Source organism: Choloepus didactylus, chromosome 22 (genome assembly GCF_015220235.1).
Source record: "Choloepus didactylus isolate mChoDid1 chromosome 22, mChoDid1.pri, whole genome shotgun sequence".
In the NCBI taxonomy this organism is placed as follows: Eukaryota; Metazoa; Chordata; class Mammalia; order Pilosa; family Megalonychidae; genus Choloepus; species Choloepus didactylus.
Window position 1 is genome coordinate 22873171 of NC_051328.1, and position 23682 is coordinate 22896852.

Consider the following 23682-nt stretch of genomic DNA (forward strand, 5'->3'; position numbering starts at 1 on the left):
CCTTCTTCCCTTGGCGCCAGGGGAAACAGAGCTTGGGCAGCAGGAGGCCCAGAAGTACACAATGTTTTTATTGAAAAAAGGCCTCAGCTCGGCGGCGCCATTTGACTCGGCCTGGTAGGTGGTCCCTGCCCACAGTAGCCTGAGCCCAGGTCTTCCTGCAGGTGGCCAGACCCCGCCACACACACCTTGCTGCCCTTCCCCTCTGATGATGATGACATCAAACAATAAATATGCAATAAATAGCGCTCCTGGGCCAGGCTGGGCCGGCTCCCTGCAAACCCCACGTCAGCCCCCAGCAGTCCTCTTCAGCCAGGGCAGATCTCCGGGCGTGCTGGACAGGAAAGGCCCCAACCTCCCAGGGTCCTGCAGGACTTCGGATCCATCTCCGTTGCCAGGTCCTGGCCCCAGTCTCCAAGGAGACCTACCGAAGCTGGGTCTGGGACAGGGCTGGGCAAAACAGGGCTGGCAGGCAGATGCTGTCACCCTGGACACCTCCATTCCAGGCCCCAAGTCTGCCAAGGGCTCAGGAGTAGATGGTGATGACTTCGCGGCCGCCGCCCCGCACCAACAGCACCCGCTCAAGGCCCTCGGTCAGCACCTCCAGGAACTCCATGTCTGCAGGGCACCAGGTCAAGGAGGCAGCATCAGGTCCAATGGGCAATCAGAGCCAGGGCGACCTGGGCCATCCCCGCACCCGGTGGCACCCAGGTTGAGGAGCTCCACCACCCCACCGCCTGCCTCTCCACAAAGGGATACAGTTCTCATCACCCTCACTGTTCTTGGGTGGGCCGGGCATGTTCAGTAGGACCAGGCGGGCGTCGTGGGAGCGTGTGACGATGACTTCGTTGAGCTTTACGGCTGTGTGCATGCGCCTCACATTGGACTGGTCCCTGCAGGCAAAGCGGCTGATCACAGGTTGCGGGGAACCATCTGGCAAAGGAGTCCCTTCCCTGGTCTACCCACAGAGCTCATCTGCCTCCACCCCACCCCCAGACCCTAATGTGGCTGGATCCTTTTTACTGCACTCACGGCCTAATATGCACCAGCTCCCGGAATTTGTCAGGGGCCTGGCTGGGGTCCCAGGGCTCAGCTGCCAGGTACTTGTCCCGGGTCCACGTCATCTGGATCTTGTCAGCCCCGGCTGCAGACTCGTCCTCCTCGTCCGAGTACAGGCTCTCCAGCCGCAGGGCCGAGTGCCGGTCCTTGACCAGTTGGGCCTGAGGACGATCAGACGAGGCTGCCTCAGAGCCGTGGGAAAACGGGGGCCTGGCACCAAATGACCGCACTGCCTCAGGGGAACAGGCATTGGCTTGGGTGGGGCTGGGAGGAGTCGTTCTGAGCCCCCTGCCCGATGGTGTCTGCAACGGCCCAACCCAGTCACCCAGCCCCAGCCCAAGCCAAGGCCACTCACTTCACGCTTCCGCTCTGTCTTGGTCAGCCTCATCTGCCGCAGCATCTGGGACCGCTGCTCCATCATCAGCGTCCGCTCATAGGTGTACGCAGAGATGTCGCTGTTGTGCTGGGGAGAGGGTGGACCATGAGGACCGGGCCGAACGGGGCAGGGCCTCCGGCAGGGCCGGGTGGGGGCCAGTGGCTCACCATCTCCACCACCTCGACCTCAGCCTCAAGGCGGAGGTGATACAGGAAGACAGCCAGGTCCTTCTTCATCTGGATGCTGTTGTCGTCCATCTGTGCCACCGTGAAGATGCGCATGCGGCACTTCCTCCAAACCTGTGGCACCACGGGTGGGGTGGGGGTGGGGGTGGTTCAGCCACACCGGCCACTCCAAGCACCCCAGCCCTGGACACCATGCCCACCTGCCCGGCCCACCTTGTGCTGGCGCAGCAGGAAGGGCAGCAGCATGAGCATGCCGCCATCGTGCACGATCCACCACACATCAATGTGGCCCTCCAAGTAGCGCTCGTGGTTGCTGGGGTAGAAGGTGATGTTCTTGGGCACAAGCAGGGCCAGGTGGGCAGCCGTGGTGCAGCGCACGGTGTCTGGGGGGAAGGGCACTGCTGACTGCCGGCCGGCATCCCTTGGGCCTCTGCCACCTCGCCCAGCCCCCAGCTTCTGGACCCCACCCGGCCTGGTGCAGGCCCCGGCCTCTCACGCACCGATAAAGGTCTTCCAGGCACGTGGGTCCTCACTCTGCCGCCAGCCGTAGGGCCAGCCCAGCACCACCGAGTTGTGCCTCATGCCTCCCAGGCCGCAGGACTGGATGAGGTGTGCCAGCCCCTCCCGCACCTTGCTGGCCACCACCACCTGGCAGAAGCCCTTCACTCTCTCTGTCTCCATCATGTTCTTGATTGTCTGTGGGGAACACACCAGGGTCAGGGGACACCGGCTTCCCCTCCGCTGGGCTCCCTCCTAAGGCCCCCAGGGCATAACCTCTTTGGGATGTGGACAAACTGTCCACCCAGACGCCATATTTTCAAGATGGGACAGCTATACCCACACCTGGCTCCAGCACTCAGGTGGCACCTGTGCTGTCCACCTGGCAGGCCAAGACCCACCCCCAGCCCCATAATCCCCACTTGCCAGCTGCAGCCCAGACACCTCAGGACTGGCTCAGCTGCCCACCCCTGCAGCAGGCACCTGCTCAGCAGCCTGGGCCTCGCCATAGCTCTCCAAGAAGCTGCCCTGGATGACAGAGCCAACGATGGTCAGGCCCTTGCCGGCCTTGAGCTGGGAGGCGAAGGTGAGGAGCCGGGGGTACTTCACGTGAAGGTCCTCGTCCAGCTTCAGCAGCACCAATAGCTGAGGCCTGTGGTGGCCGGATGGGGGGGGCGGCCTGAGACTAGGGCCAGAGGCTTCCAGGGAGCCCCACCTCGGATCACGGGCCCCCACAGGTTTGGGAAGCATGAACCTCAGGGTCAACAAGCAGGACAGCAGCCCTGGCAACCCCAAGACAAAGAACAGGGACGAGAGAGGGGGAGTCAGTGCCTCTTGACCCTCCCACCCTCCCAGCACGTCTGAGAGGCTTGAGGGGACCCTTGCCAGTCCCGCTGTCAACTCACCGCCAGTTCTTGGTGTGGGGAGGCCCCTCCTCTAGCCGCAATAGCGCATAGCGGGCAGCACTCAGGGACAGGCCTCGGATCCCGTCCCCCCACTCTTTCTCAGCCCTGCAGATGCCACAAGCTCTTTGAGACCTTAGTCCCAGCCAGGGGTTTCTGTCTTTACGTCTAAGTGGGGTGGAGGGGCCAGAACCATAGGCACACACACCCCCCCCAACACACACACACACCCATGTGCAGGCTGCTGGCCGAGACAGCCCTTCACTCACCCTTGGTACTCGATGTACTTGTAGATCATGCCCGCGATGAGCATGGCGACCAGAGCATAGTACCAGGAGGAGACAAACATCAGGGCCAGGCAGAGGCTCATGCCCAGGAAGGACAGTGCCCTGGGCAAAAGGGACAGAATCAGGGCAAGACCAGGAGAGCTTCAGGCCACAGCCCCTCCCGAGCCCTGGTGGCCCTAACAGGTCCCGAGTCATAAGCTGGGTGGGGGAAGCAGGCCAAGGCCCACCCCAGCCCCACAGTCCCCCTCCCCATAGTGTTTCTGCTTTGCCAACAGCAACTGCTGCCCAGGAAACTCAAACCCTGTTCAGAATGGGGCTCTGGGCTCCTCAGTTATGTCGTCAGTGGACTAGGCTCATTCCCAGAGCGCCTTGGCCGTGGGCCCAGCCGGGCTCACCAGTGATAGTACTTGAACCGGGGCCGCCAGTTGGGGGTCCTCAGGAGCGTCTGCACAGCACAGGCCAGGTTCACAAACAGGTAACACATCAGAAAGAACCTGAAGCACAGGGAGGTGGGTGGTGCAGGGCAGCCTCCTTGGCAGCTGGGTACCCGATGGCCCTGCCCCTGCCCTGGCTGGGCCTTGACCAGAAATTGGGCCATGTCCCGGCCCTGCCCCGCAAGGCCTCAGCCAGGCCTTCTCAGCTTTGCAGCACCCACTCCCTCAGCCAAGGGAGCCCAGATGGGACTGCTGCAGAGGTTTCCCGGGAGTCTGGACTTAGAGGATGGGTCTTAGAGGCTTCTTGGAGGTGGGGAAGGGGCTGCAAGCAGGGTGCGGGCAAGTGTGGAGGGGTGGGAAAGGATGGTGCAGAGGACAGGTGAGATGTGCTCGGTGTCTGGTGACACAATGACCAATTGGGTGAGACGCTGTAGCGAACTTGGGGAGGAGAAGGTAGGGAGAAGAGAACCCAGGGGGCAGGGGCTCTCAGTGAGGGGGGAGTGGGCAGTCCCATCAGGCACTGCCAGGAAGAGCCACACGACAAAGGTTGAGATGAATCCTCTGGCTTGGGCTGAGGGGTCAGCACCCAAGACAACCAGCAAGAAGAGTTTGAGGGGTACACCCTTGTGTGGAAGGAGCTGGGCAGGAGTGGGCGAAGCTGTGCATAGGGGGACAAGGGAGGGCGGTCTCCTATAGGCCTGGCAGTGGCCGGGAGGCCTGTGGGGTTTGCAGGCTAAGTGGGGCAGTGAAGGGTGGGCCCCCAACAACTGAACAAGCAAGAGGGAGGATCCATAGTGGAGCCACATGTGTGAGGAGAGGGGGCAGTGGGCCCCAACATGGGCAGAGGGAACAAAGCAGCAACCAAACAAGTTCTGCCTCAGGGACCCCTGGAAATCAGCACATGCTGACCACCTCCTGCAGGGTACGGACGGCTCAAATGCCCAGCTCATTCTAGAACATTCAAAGAAAACGGATGGCTGCGGGCCTTCATCAGGGCACCAGGGACAGAGTGCTGGAACATCCTCCACCTGCTCTGTCCAGGGCTGAAGGTCTGTGGCCGCCTGCTCTGGGCAATCTCCCATAGGTGCCCAGGCCTGTCCGGCCAGCAGACCCTGTTAGGAGGGGTGCGGGACCCGGCGGTCTCTGCACACCTTCAACGTAAGTGCGTGCCTGGCTCACTCCAGAATGTAAGGGTAGGCCGAGTCCCCGCAGGCAAACATCTCCCCACACTGGCCCATCTCGCAGCTGTGCCCACAACACCAGACAGGGTCACAGGGAGGTGCTGGGCCCCCACCTGAGGGGTGCTGAGGGCTCAGGGAGCCTTTCCCAAGGCCTCTCTCTGAGGGAGGGCAGCCACAGCAGGTGGAGCCACCCACGCCCACCCGCTGCGCTGCCCCCAGCTCACATGGATAGAATGGGGGCCACCATGTCGAGGGAGGCGATGAGGATGCCAAGTTCTGCCATGAGTGCTGTCAGCAGGAGGGCCCACGTTGGTTCACCGTTGGCCTTCCCATAGCCAAACACCTGCACGCACAGGGCAGCAGGCTCAGCAAGGGGTGAGGCTGCTCCCATCACCCCCATTCCACACCTAGAGCCTCGAGCCACAGCCTAGTTTCCATCACCACAGGTACCTCCTGTGGGGCCCAAGCCAGGCCTCCGCCTCTCCAGTCCTCCTCCTCCACACAATGGCTGCCTGCCCTGGGGCCACATGTGCCCCTTCTGTAACACCCAACCTCTCCCCAGTTGGAGTGAGGGGCCAAGAGTACCCAGGACATGGGAGGGGGTGCAGAAGGGCTCACCCGGAGGAAGGGGATGATGTTGTCCTTGGCAATGGCCTGCAGCAGGCGTGGCGCCCCTGTGAGGCTCTGCAGGCCGGCGCCGCAGGTTGAGAAGAAGGAGCCGATGACGATGACCCAGGGCGACGGCCAGGCCAGTATGCCCACCACCAGGTTCCCACTGACGCCATCGCCGTACCTGCAGGGGCCAGGCTCAGGCTGTGCTCGTGCCAGGGGTGTCCCCTGGCCCTGCTGCAGGTCAGGCCGTCCAAAGCGAGGGATGTGAAGGGTCAGGGACGGTGACTAAAGGAGCAGAGCTCTGACCCCCGACCAGAGACCAGTTGGCTGGCCCCAACCTTCCTCCTGGGCCCAGCCCTGCGCCCGATGCCAACAACCACTCAGGAGCAAAAGTCCTGGTGGAGCTTGACCCATCTGGCAAGACAGACTGCCCCCGACAACCAGCAGCTGAGGACACGTGCATGGACCCATGTGTGTGAGGGCAGCTGGTGGCAGGGCGAGCAAAAGATGAGCCTGTTGCTCCAGGGTGGGGCCCAGCTCACTCACTTGTCCCGGAGTACCACACCCTCGATGCAGGCGCCAAACAGAACCACGCTGCTGAAGTCTGAGGCTGCGTCAAGGAAAGGTGAGGCCTCCACTGCCCTTCCTTACGGAGGACCCACATCCCCTCACCAGAGTGATGGCCAGCAGACACAGCTGGGAAACCTGCACCCAGGGCTTTGTGCACGTGCACACTCCCCAGGTGTGGGCCTGTCTGCGAGGAGGTGAGGTGTGTCTGCACGAGTATACGTGCCAGCTGCTCTGCCCATGTGCCTCCCGCCCTGCCCCGTGTGCCTCCTGATCCCTCCTCCCCCTCCTGATCCCCCCCGCCCCGTGTGCCTCCTGCCCTGCCCCCGCCTGCCCCCAACCTGGGAAAGGATACACACAAGGGAGGTTGTAATAATGGCCAGAATGGTCCCCACCGGGATGGACTTCTGGGCATCACGAAGGTCCCCGGAGCGGTTTGACCCAGCCATGATGCCTCCAAAAACAGACGAGACCCCCTTAGGGGTGCCCTGGGAGCAGGGGCAGGGCTGGGTGAGTGGACAAGAGGGGCTCACCTGTTACAGAGGGGAAGAAGATGCCGACCAGCACGGTGAAGGATGTGGCAATGTCGGCCACCACATACAGAGGCAGGCTCTCCTTCAGGCCAAGGGCGTCCATGGAGGGCAGCCCACGCTTCTCCACGACCTCACCCTTCTCCAGGTAGGCACTCCACAGGTTTTCTGCAGGGGCAGCAGCATCACCACCACATTCCCACCAGGTTCCCTGGCCAAAGGTCATGGATGCAGGGAGGCTCTGGAGGCTCAGGGGGTGGCTTTAGCCCAGTGGCTGTGGGGTCAGCCTCAGGGGCCCTGCAGGGGAGGAGCGGTCCAGCCAGAAGCCTGACAGGCAAAGGTGGCTGAGTCACTATTGCCAGAGCCCTGTCACCATCTGCCTCCTAGACACAGGCCCCTTTATGGCTCCTGTGGGAACATCCCCAGGCAGTGGCAGGGGGCTGGTGGCTGGGGGAGAGGGGCTGCTGCAGGCCTGGGACGCGGGCCAAACAGGCTCCTTCTCTGCCAACCTGAAACCCAGCCACAAGGAACAGGGCCAAAAGCACACTGCTGGGCTGGGAAGGCAGCCAGACCCACCCCCCACCCCCGAGTTGGCCACACAAGGCCGACTCTGTGCGCCACTGTCCTTCTACAGTCATCTCTGCCTCCTGCTCGGCCCGTGGGCACCGGACGGGAGGGTGGGTGAGAGGACGCACCCTGGAGCACACCAGCAGCTGCACCGGGGATGCCGGAGATCTCAGTCACATTGTTGAGCAGGAAGTAGGGGTCGCAGGAGTCAGTGGTGAGGTTGGGACTGTGGCAGAAGAGCCTCCAGAGCTGGGTAGCTACTGTCTCATTGTCCACCACAGTCGTCTTGGCACAGACGTCAAACTGGTCCCGGGACAGGGTCCTGTTACCCAGCATACATACCCTGTGGGGGATGGAAGCATCAGCACCTGCTCAGCCGGAGACTGTCCCCAGTCTGTCCCCACCCCTGCAGACCCCGGGCCCCAGGGCGTCAAAGGCTGCCCTGCTTGCTGGGAGGGATGTCAGTGCAATGGATGTATTCTTGGGCTACTTACGGAAACTCAGGAGGGTAAAAAATAGACTTGATGCCCCCGGCATAGATAGAGAGGATGGAGATGATCACACAGGCCAGGAAGAGTGAGGCAAATTTGTTCACATATTTGACACCAACAAACACCACCAGTGTCATCAAGGTCAGAAAAATGGTGCCATATATCCGCATGTTGTTCAGGGTGGCACTCGATGTGTCATGAGCACCCGTTGGGTAAAAAATGGCGGCTTGTGGGGCAATGTAGGTCTGAAACAACAAGAAGACGGGCAAAAAGGGTTCACTCTTCCTATCTGGAAAGTGAAATCTGTTGTTTGGTTTCCTTTTCAAAAGAGTATCCAAAAGAGGCCAATCACAAAGAGACCACACATTACATGATTCCATTTATATGAAATGTCCAGAACAGGCAAATCTGTTGTGACAGATAGGAGGTCCATGGTTGCCAGGAGCTGGAGAGTGGGGGGAGTGCTGGTGAGTATCGGAGTTTCTTCTGGAGGGATGAAAATGCTCTGAAATTGAATGTGATGATGGCTGCACATATCTATGACTATACCAAAAACCAAGAACTGTACACTTTAAACGGGTGACTTGTATGGTATAAATTATACGTCAATAAAGCTGTTATTCAAAAAGAAGAAGAGGATCCAGGCACAGGAGCCAACATTTAAGAGATCCCAATAGCCAAACGTGAAACAGTTTGGGCAAGAAAATAATGACAGTATCAAATTATAACTCAAAGAATAAAATAAACATCCATGAGTCCATACTGCTGAAAATATAGGATTACATAAATAAATGAGAGAAAGAGATACATTTTCCTTACAGAAGAATTCTAAACAATAATTACAGAAGGAATGTGGGAAATAGAAAACAAAAGCACACACGACAAAAACAGACTCCGGGAGCCAGGTCCCCACTGCGGGCAGAGGACCTGGAGGTCCTTCCAAGCATCGTCCCCCTCTCTCTGGATCCCCCAGAGATCCCGTCACCCTGTGCTCCCCGCCACCCCCCGCCTCTTCTCCCCCTGGCCTGGGCAGCTTGGTGGGGAGTGGGGAACGGAGCCAGAGCACAGGTGGGGCTCCCAGAGTGGGGGTCCTGTAGCTGCCCCCCTCCCTCTCTGTTTCAGGGGTGAGGAGAGGTGGAGTCTGAAGGTCCCTGGTGCAGAGTCTAGGGAGACAGAGCTGGCCACCAGTGTCACCACCAAGATCTGTCACTGAGCTAAATCGACAGTTTGCGGAGCACCACCATGGCCGAGATGGCCTGGATGGACGAAGGCAGCCAGGCCTCTTCCCTGACTGGCCCGAGCTGGCAGGGGAATGGGAGGGAGGCTGGCTTGAGCAAGGCACTTTCTCCCCAAGGCCTCCCTCTCCATAACTCTGGCTGGAGACAAGGGGAGCACTGACAGCCTGGGTTCTGCGGACGAGACTGTCTGGACACACCCGGGGCTGCCGGGGCTCGGCAGGACTCACCAGCAAGATCTCGATGGCCCCCAGAATGTACATGGCTGCTGCAAACGTTGTTCCCAGGTAGAAGCACAGGCCCACAGCGCCTCCGAACTCTGGCCCGAGCGAGCGGGAGATCATGAAATAGGAGCCCCCCGCTACGGCAGAGAAAGCATACATAGGTCAAGGCTGGGTCTTCTTCAAGGAGGTCTCCCCTATGACAAGCCCTCCCAACCACCCAGAGAGGCAGGGGCTGCTTGTCCCACTTACAAAAGAGCAGAGGGGCTGGGAGACTTGCCCAAGGCAGCATGGTTAGCAGGGGGCTGGGCTGGGTTGCACCCCATTCCTGCCTGACTCCAATGCCGGCACGGCCCAGTGAAGCTGCTCTGTGGAGCAGCTCTAGCTCTGTCTGGTGGGTGCCATCCCAACCCTCCTTAGCCCTCTGGAGGGCCATGCCCTTGCTCGTCTGTCTCCTTGTCACAAAGTGAGTGTCTACGGCTGACCCTCTGTGCTTCTATCAGAGTCTAAATCCCCTGGCGAGACTGGCAGAGTCCACCCTGGGCCCCAGGGCTGGCGAGGGGACAGGGCCTGGGGCTGCTCCCACATTGCTGGCTGTAACTGCTGCTGATAAAACTTCTCTGATGAAAAACTTGGGAACAAGGATCAAGAAACTTAAAAAAGGTCACACCCTTTCATGATGTAATCCCACCTCCTGGACTCTTTCCTAAAGGAACAGCCAAGGGGTGGGAAAAGACATTGGTGTTTAAGGGTGTTCATGACAGCAATGTTTCCAGTAGGGAGAAAATGGCACCCAAAAGTAGGGGCATAACCACATAAATTAGGTTGTGTCCTGCCATGGAGAATCTTGCTAAAAAACAGTTTCCAACATTTGGGAAACACACCCACACCTTTTATATAGATAGCTAGATCCATGTTTACTATCTCTCTCTCAATACTCTGTAAGACCGTAGGACCATATACCAAAAGGCCAATAGTAATGAATTAGGATGGTGAGATTACAGGTGCTTCCAATTTTCCTCTCTACACTTCCTGTACTTTGAAAACCTTTTACAGGAAACATACATTGCCTATTCTTTTTTTTCATTACTTTTATACTAACCCTCCACCCCCCCAAAACAAAACAGAAATCTCAAACTTTGTCAAGCAAGGAAGCTCCTAAGTGGTGGCAATGCCCTAGAGTCTGGGAAGAGGACACCACGAGAGAACTGGGAGGTGGGGGTGGGGGGTGGGGGGTTCCTGGGGATGTCAAGTTGGGTTCTGGGCCCGGATTCCCCACCAGGCCTGGAGTGGCGCTCACCCACCTGGAACCACGCCATTGGTGGCAATGGCACTCATGGAGATGGCCGTCAGCAGGGTCTGTGGGAGGGAGGGTCTGGTGAGTGGCTGGGCTGGTGGGCTCCGGGGGTGGTGGCGGCCCCACGCCCAGCCAGGAACTCACACAGCAGCAGCAGATGAGCACTATGAGGAGGGCCTGCAGCACGCCAGCCGTGCCCACCATCCAGGTCAGCCGCAGGAAGAGGATGACGCCGAAGATGTTCTGCAGGCAGGGCAGGTACACCCCCATGAGGGTGCCCATGCTGGGCGCCTGTGTGGGCACGAGGGGAGGGAGTGCACAGAGCATCAGACAGACCCAGACGCACCATGATGGAGGGCCACCCTGACCACTCAGCACCCGCCCACTCCCAGGGCTTTCTACCAGAGAACAGGGTGGAGATGGGCAGCCCAGGTAGGGACTGAGGAGAGGGTGCTGGGGTGGGGCGGCAGCTAGGATGTCTATATTGACTTTCATTTGTGAAGAGAGTTCAGGCCTGAGAAGCTGTGAAACCCTATTCTTTTCAAAACTCCTTGTGTCTCCCCGCTGTGTGGGACATGACTCCCAGGGGTATAGATCTGCCTGGCAACCTGGAATATGACTCCCAGGGATGAGTCTGGCCCTGGCATCATGGGATTGACAATGCCTTCTTGACCAAAGGAGAAAGAGAAATGAAACAAAATAAAGTTTCAGTGGCTAAGAGATTTCAAATAGAGTCAGGAGGTCATTCTTATGCAAGCTTCAGTCAGATATTGCAAATTGCCATAGTATGCCAAGCCCCAACCAACAGTGTTCCTGAAAATCCTAAAGAATACCCTGGTCTCTATCTAAGACATTATAAAAGTTTTACTTATTAAGTTTATTTTTTCAGAAACTTAAAGCTTCCAGATGGCTCCTATGCCAGGTAAGTTCTGAAACCCAGGAGTACCAGTTTCTCCAAGAACATCAACCAGTTTCATTCTTCTACCCCATAATGTCGACACCCATTTTCAGCATGAAGAAGTTAGAATAGTCATTGCCCAGATATCCCTGAAGATTAAGAGAATGATCAAATGAGAGGGTGGAGTTATAACTAAGAATTTAGGATTTAACATCATTATGTTAAATAAAATAAGATGATTATGACTACTGACATTGTATCAGTAGTTCTTTTTAGTTTCTGGTGTATTAGAATAGGCAGAAGGAAATATCTGATTTTGATAATGATTATATAACTAAACAGCTTTCACTTGTGACTGTGTGATTATAAAAACCTTGTTACTGGCACCGCTTTATTCTGTGTATGGGTAGATGAGTAATAAAGACATGCATGAAAAAAAATCATGGGGCTAGAAGCTGTGCCCACAAAATTTGCAAAATCTAACCAATGACAGCCTAGAATTTCAATGTTCATTATGGGAAACATTCCAGATAGACAGTATTACTTGTTTCAGAAATGCTCTCTTGAAAAGGAGCTCCCAAACCAAACGGTAGAATGGAATGCCTGTTTTAATTGACATCCCAAGTATATTAAGAAATTGCAATTTTAAAAAACAGTTTCATTAAAGAATTCTTTGCAAAAGGCAAAAGAGGAATTAAAAACTCATGAGATGTGTATGTTTTCTCTATTTCAGGGGCTGGAGCTTACAGAAGATGAGTGGGTGGATCTGATGGCCCAAGCCCAGGAGTCTAGACCAGGAGTCTAGTCTGATTAATAACTAAAACTTTTTTAATTTAAAGCTATAAGCTCTCTTAAAACACACACACACACACACACACACACACACACACACACACACACACAAAACCAACAACAATCCATGTGTGACCTTTTGAACTCACTTCCATCTCAAGGTACTACCCCTTTCCCTTCCCCTTCCCCTTCCTCTCCTCTGGAAAGGGATGTCTCAGATTCTCATCTTCTCACCCAGAGGCCCCAAGTCGCTCAAGCCAGAGCCCCAGAAGCTGTCTCCTCACTGCCTCTCTCCAACTCCCCCACCTCAGTACAGGTGGACACCAAGTCCTGCCCAGTCTGCCACCCATGCTGCCCGACATCCGCCTGCCTTGACCCCCAGCCTTAGTCCCTCCCAGCTGGGGCACCTGGGTGGTGCCTTCTATCCACCTGTGCACCTCTCCACACTCCAGCCCACTCTGCTGCCAGAGCTCCGAAAACTAAGTCTGATCTCATCATCCCTGCTGAAAACCTACCTAGTCCTGTAATCCAGTGTTGGTCTAGACTCCTGGGCTTGGGCCATCAGATTTAGCCACTCATCTTCCTTGTTAGCTCCAGTCTGACCACATGGGTCCCTATGAGCCTTTGAACTTGGCACATGCTGGGTTCTGCCTAGGATAGTTGGCCCTGCCTCACTGCCTGGCAAACTCCTATTCATCCTTCAAGACCCATTTTAACTGTTACCTCCTCCAGGAAGTTTCCCGAGGTTGCCTTCAGTGGAATTGGTACTCCACTCTTGCATTCCCTCAGCATCTTAATTACTTTTCTAGAGTACTTCACTCATGTATCTTGTGACCACACCGGGGCAGACTTGGCTTATTTGCTATTCTATCACTAGCAGGCCATTCATGTACACAAAAGGTGCTCCTAAACCCAGTAAGGGGTGCCTTGGAAGGCCCCTGTGACTCCCTGTTGGGAAAATCCTGCAGAGAGTAGAAACTCAGATTGAAGGGCAGGTGAGGAAGGTCTAGCCAAGATTTCTCAACTCCCTAAGGGCAGAAGAATCCAAGGGCAGGGCAGGGCAGGGCAGGGCAGGAGCCAGCGAGGAGGCCAGGGCAGAGGCTGAGAGCAGAGACGGCACTGGTGTCTACTTGAAGAACTGAGCCCTTGTGAGCACAGCCCAGGGTAGGGGGTCCTGACAGCCTCCACTGGAGGCCCCAGCCAAGCCTCTCACAGCCCTGGAGCCCAAGGCCTGGGCTGGGGAAGGAAGGCAAAAGAACTATGTGGCCACAGGAACGTTTCTGAAGGGTTCAGGCCTGGGGCAGGATTCCATGTGCAGCCTATGGGACCTCGGGAGAACCCGGAAGGGCCTGGGCCAGAGCAAACAGTCCTTCAAACTGTCCTGCACAATGCAGGGGACAGATCCACTTCATCAGGACTCTGCTCAAGTCCTTCTCAGAGGCCCTGGACCACCTGCTGGAGAGTGGCAGCAGGGCTCCCACCCCCACTCCCAGCCCCAGCTGAGTCACTCCGGGAAAAGGGCAGTGTGGGAAAGGGAGGGCCGGAAATGCCTTCTGCATCCCCAAATAACCTCCAGCAGCCTCAGAAGGTCAGAGCTGGAGCCGCCGTGACAGCGAGGCTGCCGCTGGGTCTCGGCATGGTCAGGATGGAGGCCCACCCTTCCTGCTTCAAGCCTCCTTCTCTGGGGCCCTGCTCAGACCTGCCCTGTGGGAGGACCACAGCTCAGCCACCCCTACTCCTTAGCTTCCTACTGACTCCCTGCAGACTTGTCCTGGCTTCTTCTTCCTCCATGGAAAAGTCACTGGAGCTAGGATACTCAGCCACTCCCTCACAGCCATACCCAAGGCCCAGGTGAGCTGGGCAGCTAAGCTGAGGCTGGATCCCAGCATCCCCACGGGTTCCCGCTAGGCCAGGGCCCCTGGCTCTTCTCCTAACCCAGACCTCCTTCTGGCACCCCTGTGGAGATCTGCACCAGCCTCTCTTAGTCACCAGCTCCCTGGACCTGGCCTGGAGGGTCAGGGAGGAAGCCCTTACCCAAGGGTCCTACCACTACTGTGGGCAACACTCTCAAAAGCTAAAAGGAAAAGCAGTATCCAGGGGTCTTGTGGCAGCAGGAGGGAAGAGATAACCCTCCTCAGGGACAGACAGGACTTTCCAGTACCTGCAGTCCAGAACATGCCAACAACCCACAACCAGCCAGACGGGGTGGGGACTGGGCCTGTGAGACCTCAGCACCCATCATCAGCTGCCCTGTCTGGACTGGGGGTTGGTTTGCCTCGTGGAAGGGTGAGGTGTGGAAAGCCCAAACCTCACGAGCAGGTCTGGGGCTGGGGAGCCAGCTTATCCCAACCAAGAGCTCCTTCTGCCCGTGCTAATCTCCAACAAGAGCCCCACTGCCAGTGCCAGACCCAGGCTCCCCAAAACACACAGCTGCTTCCCAAATCTCAGGAAGTCCGTAGGTGGAGAGGGAGGGCCCCTTGCCTACAAACCAAAAATGTAGAAAGACCCCCAGCCCTCAGTAAAACTCAGCTCTGTCCCACAGAGGAGCTGAGCAAAGAGGTGCAAAGTCAACCTGAAGACAGAGGAGGGCTGAACAGAGGAGGCCCTGAGAGGCCACATCAAGCTCCTGTCACGCACATACACAACCCCCCACCCTGGCATGTAAGAAATCCAGGAGCCATTAGAGGAATCAGCCAGTGGAGCCTTCGACTAACCCAGCGAGGCCAGGAGGAGGGGTTCACTTGTTCTAGGTCACACAGCTCCCAAGGGACAACCAGGCAACACCCTTATCTATCCTAACACAATGCCAGTGATGTGGCATTCTACAGTTACACACCTCACAGTAAATCACAAATCTGTCTCCCAGTGTAACACATCAGCCTGTCCACCTTAGCCAAGTGACTTAACGCCCCTTGCACTCAGTTTCCTCATCTGTAAGACGGGGGTGATGATAGTACCACAAAGCTTTGTTGTGAGGGTGACGAGAGAACCCAGCCCCAAGGCTAAGCCTGGTGCCTGGTACCCAGGGAAGGTTCTCACTGTCATTTCTGAGGGCCTCCCTGGCCCCCTGCCCCCCGAGGAGCTCTTTCTTAACCCACCTTTTGAAGCCTCCAGGAGCGCAAGGCATTCAGCACCCCTCCTCCAGATGCATCACCCCTGGCACTCACCTCCCTCGAGGCACCCACGACCATGTGGTGTTTTGTCTATGGTATTGTATCTCCCCAGGTGTGGCCCCTCTGCTGCCCCTAACCAGCTCACCTTGGCCGTTCTCCGGTGGGTGCCCTCCCCGCTTTCAGCCTCCTCATGCTCCTTGGCACCTTGTGTGAGGTTGGTGTAGCTGACAAGCTTGCCCAGGAGAGATGACACTTTGGGGCGGATGTCCAGCTCTTCCTGTAAACAGAGGCACGGGGCAAGCTGGCAGCGCACCAGCCCAGCGCCAGGCTACCTGTGTTTTGCCAGCAGCCTGCCACCTGGACCCCGGCCAAGCCCTGAGGCAGGCCTGGGCCTGATCCCAGCTCTTGCCTGGAGAAGCCCAAGCCAGTCAACTGGGCAGGAGTGGGTGTCACTCCCCAGTCCACAGCACTCAAAGACCCAGCCCAGTGGCTGCTTTCCTTTGCCTCACCTTGGCTGCCATCACTGCCAGCCCATTTGTGAAAACCACCCGCCTCAGGGGAGAGTGGGCAGGGAAGGGCATGGCTGGCAGGCAGGCGGATGGCACACTTCCTCCCGCCTGCTCTGCCTGGCTGCCTCCCAGCTACATGTGGGCCTCTTGGGCTTGCCACTGCCTGCAAACCCCCTAGAAAGCCCTCCCCAGTCACCCCAAGGAACTGAGGAAGTCACAAGGGGATCGTCTGGACAAGTGAAGGCTCTCCTGTTTGCCCACGTACTGATCTTCCTGAATGGTCTTTCCTCCAGGCCCGAGGCCCTCAGAGTAACCCACCCCAATCAATTCTCAGGTGAGATCCTGCCCATCCTCAGGTGGGGTCAGGTCAGAGCCTTCACTGCAGAACCTTGGTGCTTGCCCAGATCAGGAGGCCTCCACAGGGCTCAGGCTCTGCCAACCACCCCACCCCCACCCCCAAACCCTGGGTCTAGGCTTTCCCTGCTCTCTCTTGGCGTCCCCAGTGTTGTGTCTCTACCTGCCTCCTGCCCATATTTAGCCTTTCCCTTCAGCTCCCTTCAGGCCCTGCACACAAGGGAGAAGCAGGTTTAGAGTGAGAAGCACACATGCCAGCCCTTTGAGGCATGTGGTGATTGGAGGCTACAGGACATCCATGGGGTGGCTGGATGTGCAGGTCAGAGTTCAGGGCTTAAACCATGTCTTAAGTCCAGACTTCACTTCTGAGCTTAAGTCTGAAAGGGATAAAATTCAAATTCGGAGGCACAAATTTGGGAGTCTTTCCAAAGAGATGTCTACTGAGGCTGTGGATGTAGAAAAGAGACTGTTGGTTCCAGTTAGGAGGACCAAACTTGAGTGAACAAGAGGCGGACAGGGTTGGAAGAGCCAACCAGGAAGGACAAGGATGAGCCCATAGGAGAAAGAATGGACTGGGAGAAGTCTTAGGAGCCATGGGAAGAGAGGAAATCCTGAGGTGGGAAATCTGAGGGGATGGTCACCTTGCTGAGGGCTGCAGGGAAGTCAAAGGTGTCACCCCTGGATGTGACAATGGGGGCGGGGTTGTGAGTGGCCTCTGAGAAAGCAGTTTTGGTTCAAAGGGCCAAGGGAACCGCAGTCAGGGAGCGAGGCAGGTAAGGGGAGCCTGGAGGAGGAGCCGGGACGCAGAGGCAGGACCTCCCACCTTTCACCTGCCTGCTCAGCTAAGGCTTGGGTCCCCACAGGCCCCTGCCCACCCACCAGCCTGCCCCACCTGCTACCCAGATTGGCTCCTCAGCTACCTCAAACAGTGCCAGGTTCCTGTCATAGTAGTCACTTCCTCTGGAAGCCTCCAAGGGGCAAAGGAAGGGGCTGCTCTCTTTGTGGCTGCCATGTCCTGTGGAGAGAGAGAGACAGAATCCCAGTCCGGGGGCTGCTTCCCCAGCCCCCAGCTGCAGCCCTGCCCAGCAGACCAGCCCCCAAAACCTCATCTTTGTAGAGCACTTTGGACGCCCACAGTTGACCAGGCTGGCCTGGGTTTCCCCATCACTCTATCCACCCAATCTAAGGGTGACAGAGAACGTTGGAGTGGCCAGTGATCTAAACTCAGTAGGCATCGTTCCTTCCATAAGGAAACCAGAGTGAAGGACCCAGATGCATCTGCGCATCGCACGCGTCCCCACCAAGGGGTGGAGCCTGCTGGGAGGGGCGTGGCCAGGTTCTGGCCCGCCCCCAGGCCTCCCCCAACCTGTCTGGAATACCCAGAGTCCCAGGCACCAAGGGCTCAGTGTCCTCAGCGTCTGCCCAGATGCTGCCCTCTAGATAGATGAAGCTGCACAGGGTGCCTTCCGCCGCCATAGCCGGCAGGTCGCCCGCTGGCTGTCCCACGATGCCCGCGCGGGGGCGCCCTTGCGGCAGCCTCGAGGGCAGCCCGAGGCATGCTGGGAGGCGGGGCAACCAGGAGGGCGGAAGTAGGCCCCAGGAACCCTCCAAGGTGGATCGACCAAGGCCGTGGGGTGGGTGCTGGACTGCGCAGGGACTCGGAAAGGGAGCAGAATCGGGGGCTGCCGGCAGAGGCCCGCTCATTGGCCTCCCTGTCCCCGGACCCAGGCCGCTTGCCAAACCAGGTGTGTGGCCGATTCCAGCCAGCCCCTGACCTCAGGCTGGAGAGACAGTGCCTTGGCTCCAACGAACGAACCTTCACAGCTTTTTTTTTTTTTTTGGCTGCCCAGGACTCACACTGTTCCCTGCTCTCCGAATTTTGTCCTTTGTGACTCTCAGAGTCTTGGTGGAGCTTTCCATCAAGCGGGCAGAAGATGCCAAGTACTCCTTTTCTAGACGCAAAGTAATATTTTTCCGCAGACAGCCTGGCAGCTACAGCACTGGCTTAAGGCCTCCCAGCAAACGGGAAGCAGACATCTTGGTTCAAAGAAGCCACCTTGGTGTTGGCTGAAGGCAGCAATTGTGGCAGCAGTATGCAGTTTTGAGGGCAGCAGTGCTTGCACGATGTCTGGTGACGGAGGTGGTGACAGAAGTGTCATCACCAGCCCGAACGGTGGTGTGATTGGGCCAAGCCAACCCTCTCTGTTTAAATAGATCACAATTCATTTCTGTTGTTTGCTGCTGAGAAGACTGACTGATGTATCCCCCTCCACCTGATACATCCATCCTCTTGCTATAGTTATGAGGCTTCAGTTGCCCTCCCTGAGCCACAACCACTCAGCAGGTGCTGCATTGTGGATTCTTTATCACCGGAGGCAACTGACAGGGAAAGCATGTTCATGACAATTTTCAAGGCCAAGTCAGCTCTTCCTTACCACAGCATGTGAAAGTGGTATAGCTGTCTCATCCAACATCCTGGACTAGCTGAGTGAGCCAAGCAGCTCAGTCCCACTTTTGCTGACAGAATGTAGGTCAGAGTCAGTGGTACAGTGGATAAAGTCAGCTGGAGGTCAAGCTTCTTGGGGTCACACAGCTCCTTAGGTACCCTACAATATTTACTGTGCCCTTGATCCTTGTTAAAGGCGAGGATAAGAAACCATAAGAAAAATCTGAAAACCCAGCAATACTGCCCATTATGCTGATGGCCCTTCAGGAAGAAGCTTCTGAAAATTACTCTTGGATTTTTGTGATAAAAAGGTGTCTCTCCTGAAGAAGTCAGATGCTTTACTTTGTCATAAAATGGCAGTTACAGAGCTCATCTTACTTCCCTTTCTGCTTTGGCTGCCAGGAATCTCCAAGCTAAATGTATTCCTTAGATTCAGTCACCACCTGTCTCTTCTCAGAGAACTTGCCCACTTCCTGTGCATGGTTTCTGATCTTTCTGACAGTAATAGCCCTTTGGGGAGGTATTTTCTTGCACACCTTTTCTGATTCTTTTGTGGAACTAGGTTGGAAATTATAAGTTATTCTAAACTCACGCATTGCAGTCTGCCTTATGATTGTATCTCTTGAGGGGAGTGCACCATGCAGAAATGAGCACATAGCCAAGAAGAATGCCTGCAGATGGTCTTCCAAGACCCAGCCAATCCTTTCCCCTTTCAGCCTTCCCTCCAAGGCAGCTCAGAGCCCTTCCAAGAGCTGCCTCTAGTCCTCACAGCAACACTCCAGGTAAATATCATTTAACCCCTTTTAATGTCAAGGAAACTGAGACTCAGAGGTTTGGAGGCAAAGTCACCCAGTGAAGAGGGTCAGACCTGAGTCCCAGGGTCCACCAGAGCCAGGTGGGGCTGGCCTCCAGGTTTCCTGCCCCTACTCTGGGCCCTGGTCCAGCCCTCTCTGGAGCAGCTATCCCAGGGTGCACACCAGGGTGCAGCACCAGCCTTTCATATAGAGAGGAGTGTCTGAGGTATGTGATTTGGCCAGAGTACATATTTCCAGGCCTCTGGCTGCTTGAAAGGATGACAGCCTGGCTTGGATTCCTGGCCCTTCCCATGTGACCCTGCAACCTGCTTACCCTCTCTGTGCTGCCTCAGTGTCCTCTTCTCTGAAATAGAAATAGCAACACCCACTCTTCCAGCTGCCCATATGCATCAGCAAAGGGAGAAGCTTGTGCCAGACATCTAGCTGGTACTCCCTGGAGTTCCCCAAAGCCTCCTTTGGGGACAGCTCTGTTGTGATTGTGGGAAAGTCGAGGGGTGGAGGTGGGGGGTTCCAGAGCAGTGGCTGGATGTCTGCACTGCACTCAGCTTTGAGTTCTCCTTCAGGCCTGAGCTATTCCAAAAATTCCAGGGCAGGTCTGGGCACGCCTGCCAGGCCAAAGCTGCTCAGATACCACCTGCGGCCCCCAGTAAACTGGATCATGGCTTGGGCCTGGGGGCTGCTGGTGAGATACACATATATGCGTGCTCCCATCAACAACTGTGAATGCACCGGCTGCAGGAGGGGATCCAGGTGACTCTCCTGATCCCTGTGCACACACACACCTGCCTGGGGTGCCCCTCCAGAATCTGCTGGACCCTCCCCTCAGGCTAGGGTGGAGCTGGATGAGTAGGGCCCTTGAGGCAGAGCTGTGGGCCTTGAGAGATTCAGGTACCAGGCTGAAAGCCCCCAGGAGATGGGCCTTTGTGCCCTCCCAACCCTTTGCAGTCCCCACCAAGATGGTTCAGAATCACTCACCGTGGCGTAGGGTATCTCCCATCCCCATGGGCAAGGTCGGGCTAAAAATTAGTAAGAGGAGGAAGGGAGGGGTAGTGGGAGAAGCTGGCCCAGCCTAGAGGGATCTGGCGGGACTCAGCCAATGTGGCTCCAGGTCCTTCCAGTCACCCTGTGAGGGGGACAAGGCGGGGCCGGGCTGGAGGCAGAGCTCAGCTCCGCCTGCCCACTGGTCCAGACTGACCCTAGGGAGGTAGCCCAGCCCAACCTCTGGGGGAGAGGGGTCTTCCCAGGGCTGATGGAGTAGTCAAGAGGCCAGCTTCTGCTCTGACCACATGGACAAGGCCAGGGGCAGGCAAGGGCATGAGGGGTGGGGGTGGGGGTACATACATTTGTCAAGCCCATAGCCTCTACCATGTCCAGCAGCCCCTATCACTGTCCTATGCCACCTCCCTGACTGCCCCAGCACCATCCTCCAAGGCAGTCAGGCCACACATACTTGGCCGTCACCCATATCTGGCATGGATCACTTCATCATGTGTCCTAAACATGTCACCATCACAGATCAGAGTGAAGTCAAGATCACATCACTCGACACATGTCACTAATACAGATTTCCTGCAGGTGTCCATCATGGTCAGAGATGTCACAGGCTTTTGTTATCATTAGTCGTATCGCCATCCTAATCACTAACAACCCACACAGATAACAGTGGCCATGAGAATGCCCTGGCCTGACCCCTCCTCCAGCCTTGACAGCATAGCTATACACTTGCACAAGCACAATTACACATGCCTGTACTGCTACACATAGACCCGTATTCTCACCAGTGTTCACCTTCCAAGAGTGGGCCCTGGAAAGACAGTTTCCTGGGGGCTTTCTGGGGTAGGAGATGGGGAAAGGGGTAATGAGCAGAGGGAGGCACCTGAGGGGAGGAAGAAGGGCCTTATCTCCAGGCCCAGCCTAAGGTAAGGTGCTGGAGTCTCACACCATGGGTCTGTATCTCCCTCCCCTCCCTTCCCCTCCCTTCCCACCCCCTTCAGGGGCGGATTACATGTCTGTTTACTCCTCCCTAAATGCGTGTAACTGTACCTATCCCTTCTCAGGGGTAGTTGGGAGGATAACACGAGTTAATTAATCTAAAACGCTAGACAAGCCTGGCTCCGTTTGAGTGCTCCCCAGAGCCCACTGTACCTGTAGATCCACGCAGGGACCCACACGATCGCACTCAGGAAATTACCCATAGACCCCTCAGACAGACACACCCTTCTCTGCGGCCAAAGCGCGAGGAGGCCCAAGGTTGGAGGACAGGAGCGGAGAGAGGAGGTAGTCTCAGAGACAGAGACGTTGAATCTCGAATGGGGGAAGCAATGAGAGAAGTGGATGGGAAGGGTTCACAGAAGATGAAGAGGCTGGGGTCCCGGCCTCGGTTGTGCTCCCAGACTGGAAGGGCCGGAGATGGAGGCTCGGCGCTATCCGCCGGGCGGCACTGCTGGCCTGCCGTTCTTCGGCGGCCACGTCTGCAGCCCCCGCCCGCGGCCCGCGAGGGAGGAGTTGGGGATGGGAAGGGCGGCCCAGTCGTGGGCACCGGGGACCGAGGAAAGTCGCGTCTGCCCGCGCGGAGCGGGGGAAGAGGGATGGCGGGGACGCAGAGGAAGAAAAGTTGGGCCGGCACCGACGTGAGCGCGCAAGGTCCGGGTGTAGGTTTGAGCGTGGGCCCCGCGTGGTCCACCCTCTTGCCCCGCCATGGTGCCCTCCGGGCGCGCCCTCACCGTCCGAGTCGTCCCGCTCAGAGCGCTCTCCGTAGTCCACACAACTGAGACCCTCAAGGTTGTCGTAGTCGCCGCGCTGCGGCCCGTCCACGGGTACCACGGTGAAGTGAGGCATCGCGCGCGCTCGGCCCAGCCGCGCCTGCTGTCCCCGGCCGCCCGCCCGGCTGTCCCTGCTGCTACGGGCCGGCGCGCTCCGCCCGCCCGCATTCCACCCCGCTGCGCTCACTTCCTCCGCCCGCCCCCCGGGCCGCCCCTCGGGGGCGGAGAACAGGAGGGGCTCGAGCCGGCTCCTCCCCGAGGGGGCGCCCGGACAGAGTGGAGCCCCCCGAGCGGGAGCGCATCTGTTAGCGCCAGGCTCCTGGGGGAGCGCCAGGCTCCAGTGTGACCCTTGGGTGAGGCGTTGCCCTCTCTGGGCTTCCACCCCTTGGGCTGTCTTGGGGCTCGGTGCGCTGGCGCGCGCGGTGCGCTGGCTCTGCGCCCTGTGCGTAATGAGCGGTCGGCGGCATTTCTGTTACTCGGAGGAAAGGGGAGGTAGGACCCGCCCGGGACCGCAGAGGCTACCCCAGCCCTGCCCAGGGCCTCCCGCCATTCCTTGGTATCCCCTTCCCATCTCCATCATCTAGTGTCTGACGTCTCCGCGTTCCTGGAAACCGAATTCCCGCGCCTGCAGGAAGGTCCCGTCCCTGCCCGCGCCCGCTCACGGCAGCTTCTCCATTTTGGAGGCGGCTGGGGATTGCCGGGCGCCCACAGCGTGCTCTGTCAAACTAAGCGCGGTGTGGGAAGCCCAAGCGCAGAAGGAAGATCCACTGCGAGGCCGGGGTTGAGGCTGTGGGTCCCCAAAGACCTCCTTCCCCAGAGGCTACTGCCTCCTCGTTAGGAGGGACCCCTCCCCGCCCCCCAGACCGATTGCCCCTTTGGCGCTTTAGCCAAGTTCCTGCATTTTAACTTTTCTCTTGCTGTCTCGCCTCCTGGGTTCCTTTACCCAAGTCGTTTACTTATTTACTCCCAACTTTTTTCTTTCACTTTCTACTCCATTCCTTCAGATAACTTGATCCAGTTGGCTTTATTTTAGCGTCTTTACCTTTCTGGGCGGTCCTCGATCAGAAAACCCCAGAGCCCATCTTAACCTCTCTATCCCCAGTTCACTCCTTTTAAGGACCCAGACGGCTTTAGAACAACAAAATGGTATCTGATGACCGACCTCAGGCGCTACGCCCCATGACTGCCGCCTCCTCCCAGCCTCCAGCTCTGGGCAGTTAGAGTCGCTGGGCCCTGCAGGGGGACCCCCAGCAGACCACGCTTCTGAGCACCCCCGCCCAAGCATCGCGGGCGGGGCCTGTCGACCTAACCTCCTGCCGCTCACGCCACTATCAGTAGTAGGCAGTAGGCCCACAGGAGCAGCCTTCCAACTGCTCTCCCCGCCCTTCCCCCTGCTCTCTGTGGAGCTACGTCTTGTGAAAAGGAAGCCCCCAGCATCCAGGGGAAAATGCGAAACACGTTGGTGGGAATCTTTCACTAATGTTTATGTAGATTGGATTCCCCACAGGTAGGACCCTGTCGGTCTTCTTGCCTCGGTATCCTCAGTGCTTGGCC

General features: G+C 57.5%; 1 protein-coding gene across 3 annotated transcripts; it reads right to left on the reverse strand.

Annotated features, from left to right (window-relative positions):
- Positions 1-52: 52 nt before the first annotated feature.
- Positions 53-22296, reverse strand: SLC12A4 (solute carrier family 12 member 4). 3 transcript variants are annotated; one of them, XM_037815561.1, is made up of 24 exons: positions 22090-22264; positions 17026-17120; positions 15388-15519; positions 10584-10730; positions 10447-10501; positions 9152-9282; positions 7690-7931; positions 7324-7538; positions 6632-6796; positions 6454-6552; positions 6078-6135; positions 5538-5712; positions 5144-5262; positions 3700-3798; positions 3287-3406; positions 3021-3125; positions 2599-2767; positions 2118-2313; positions 1831-2000; positions 1600-1731; positions 1412-1519; positions 1030-1217; positions 757-890; positions 53-615 (listed from the first exon to the last, which is right to left on the reverse strand). In XM_037815561.1, the coding sequence occupies exons 1-24, from the start codon at positions 22202-22204 to the stop codon at positions 524-526; spliced, it is 3261 nt and encodes a 1086-aa protein (XP_037671489.1). In that variant the 5' UTR covers positions 22205-22264; the 3' UTR covers positions 53-523. The 3 variants fall into 3 exon arrangements, with proteins under 3 accessions (XP_037671489.1, XP_037671491.1, XP_037671490.1); XM_037815563.1 differs by lacking the exon at positions 17026-17120 and having other exon boundaries at positions 22090-22296; XM_037815562.1 differs by lacking the exon at positions 3021-3125.
- Between the last annotated feature and the right edge of the window lie 1386 nt (positions 22297-23682).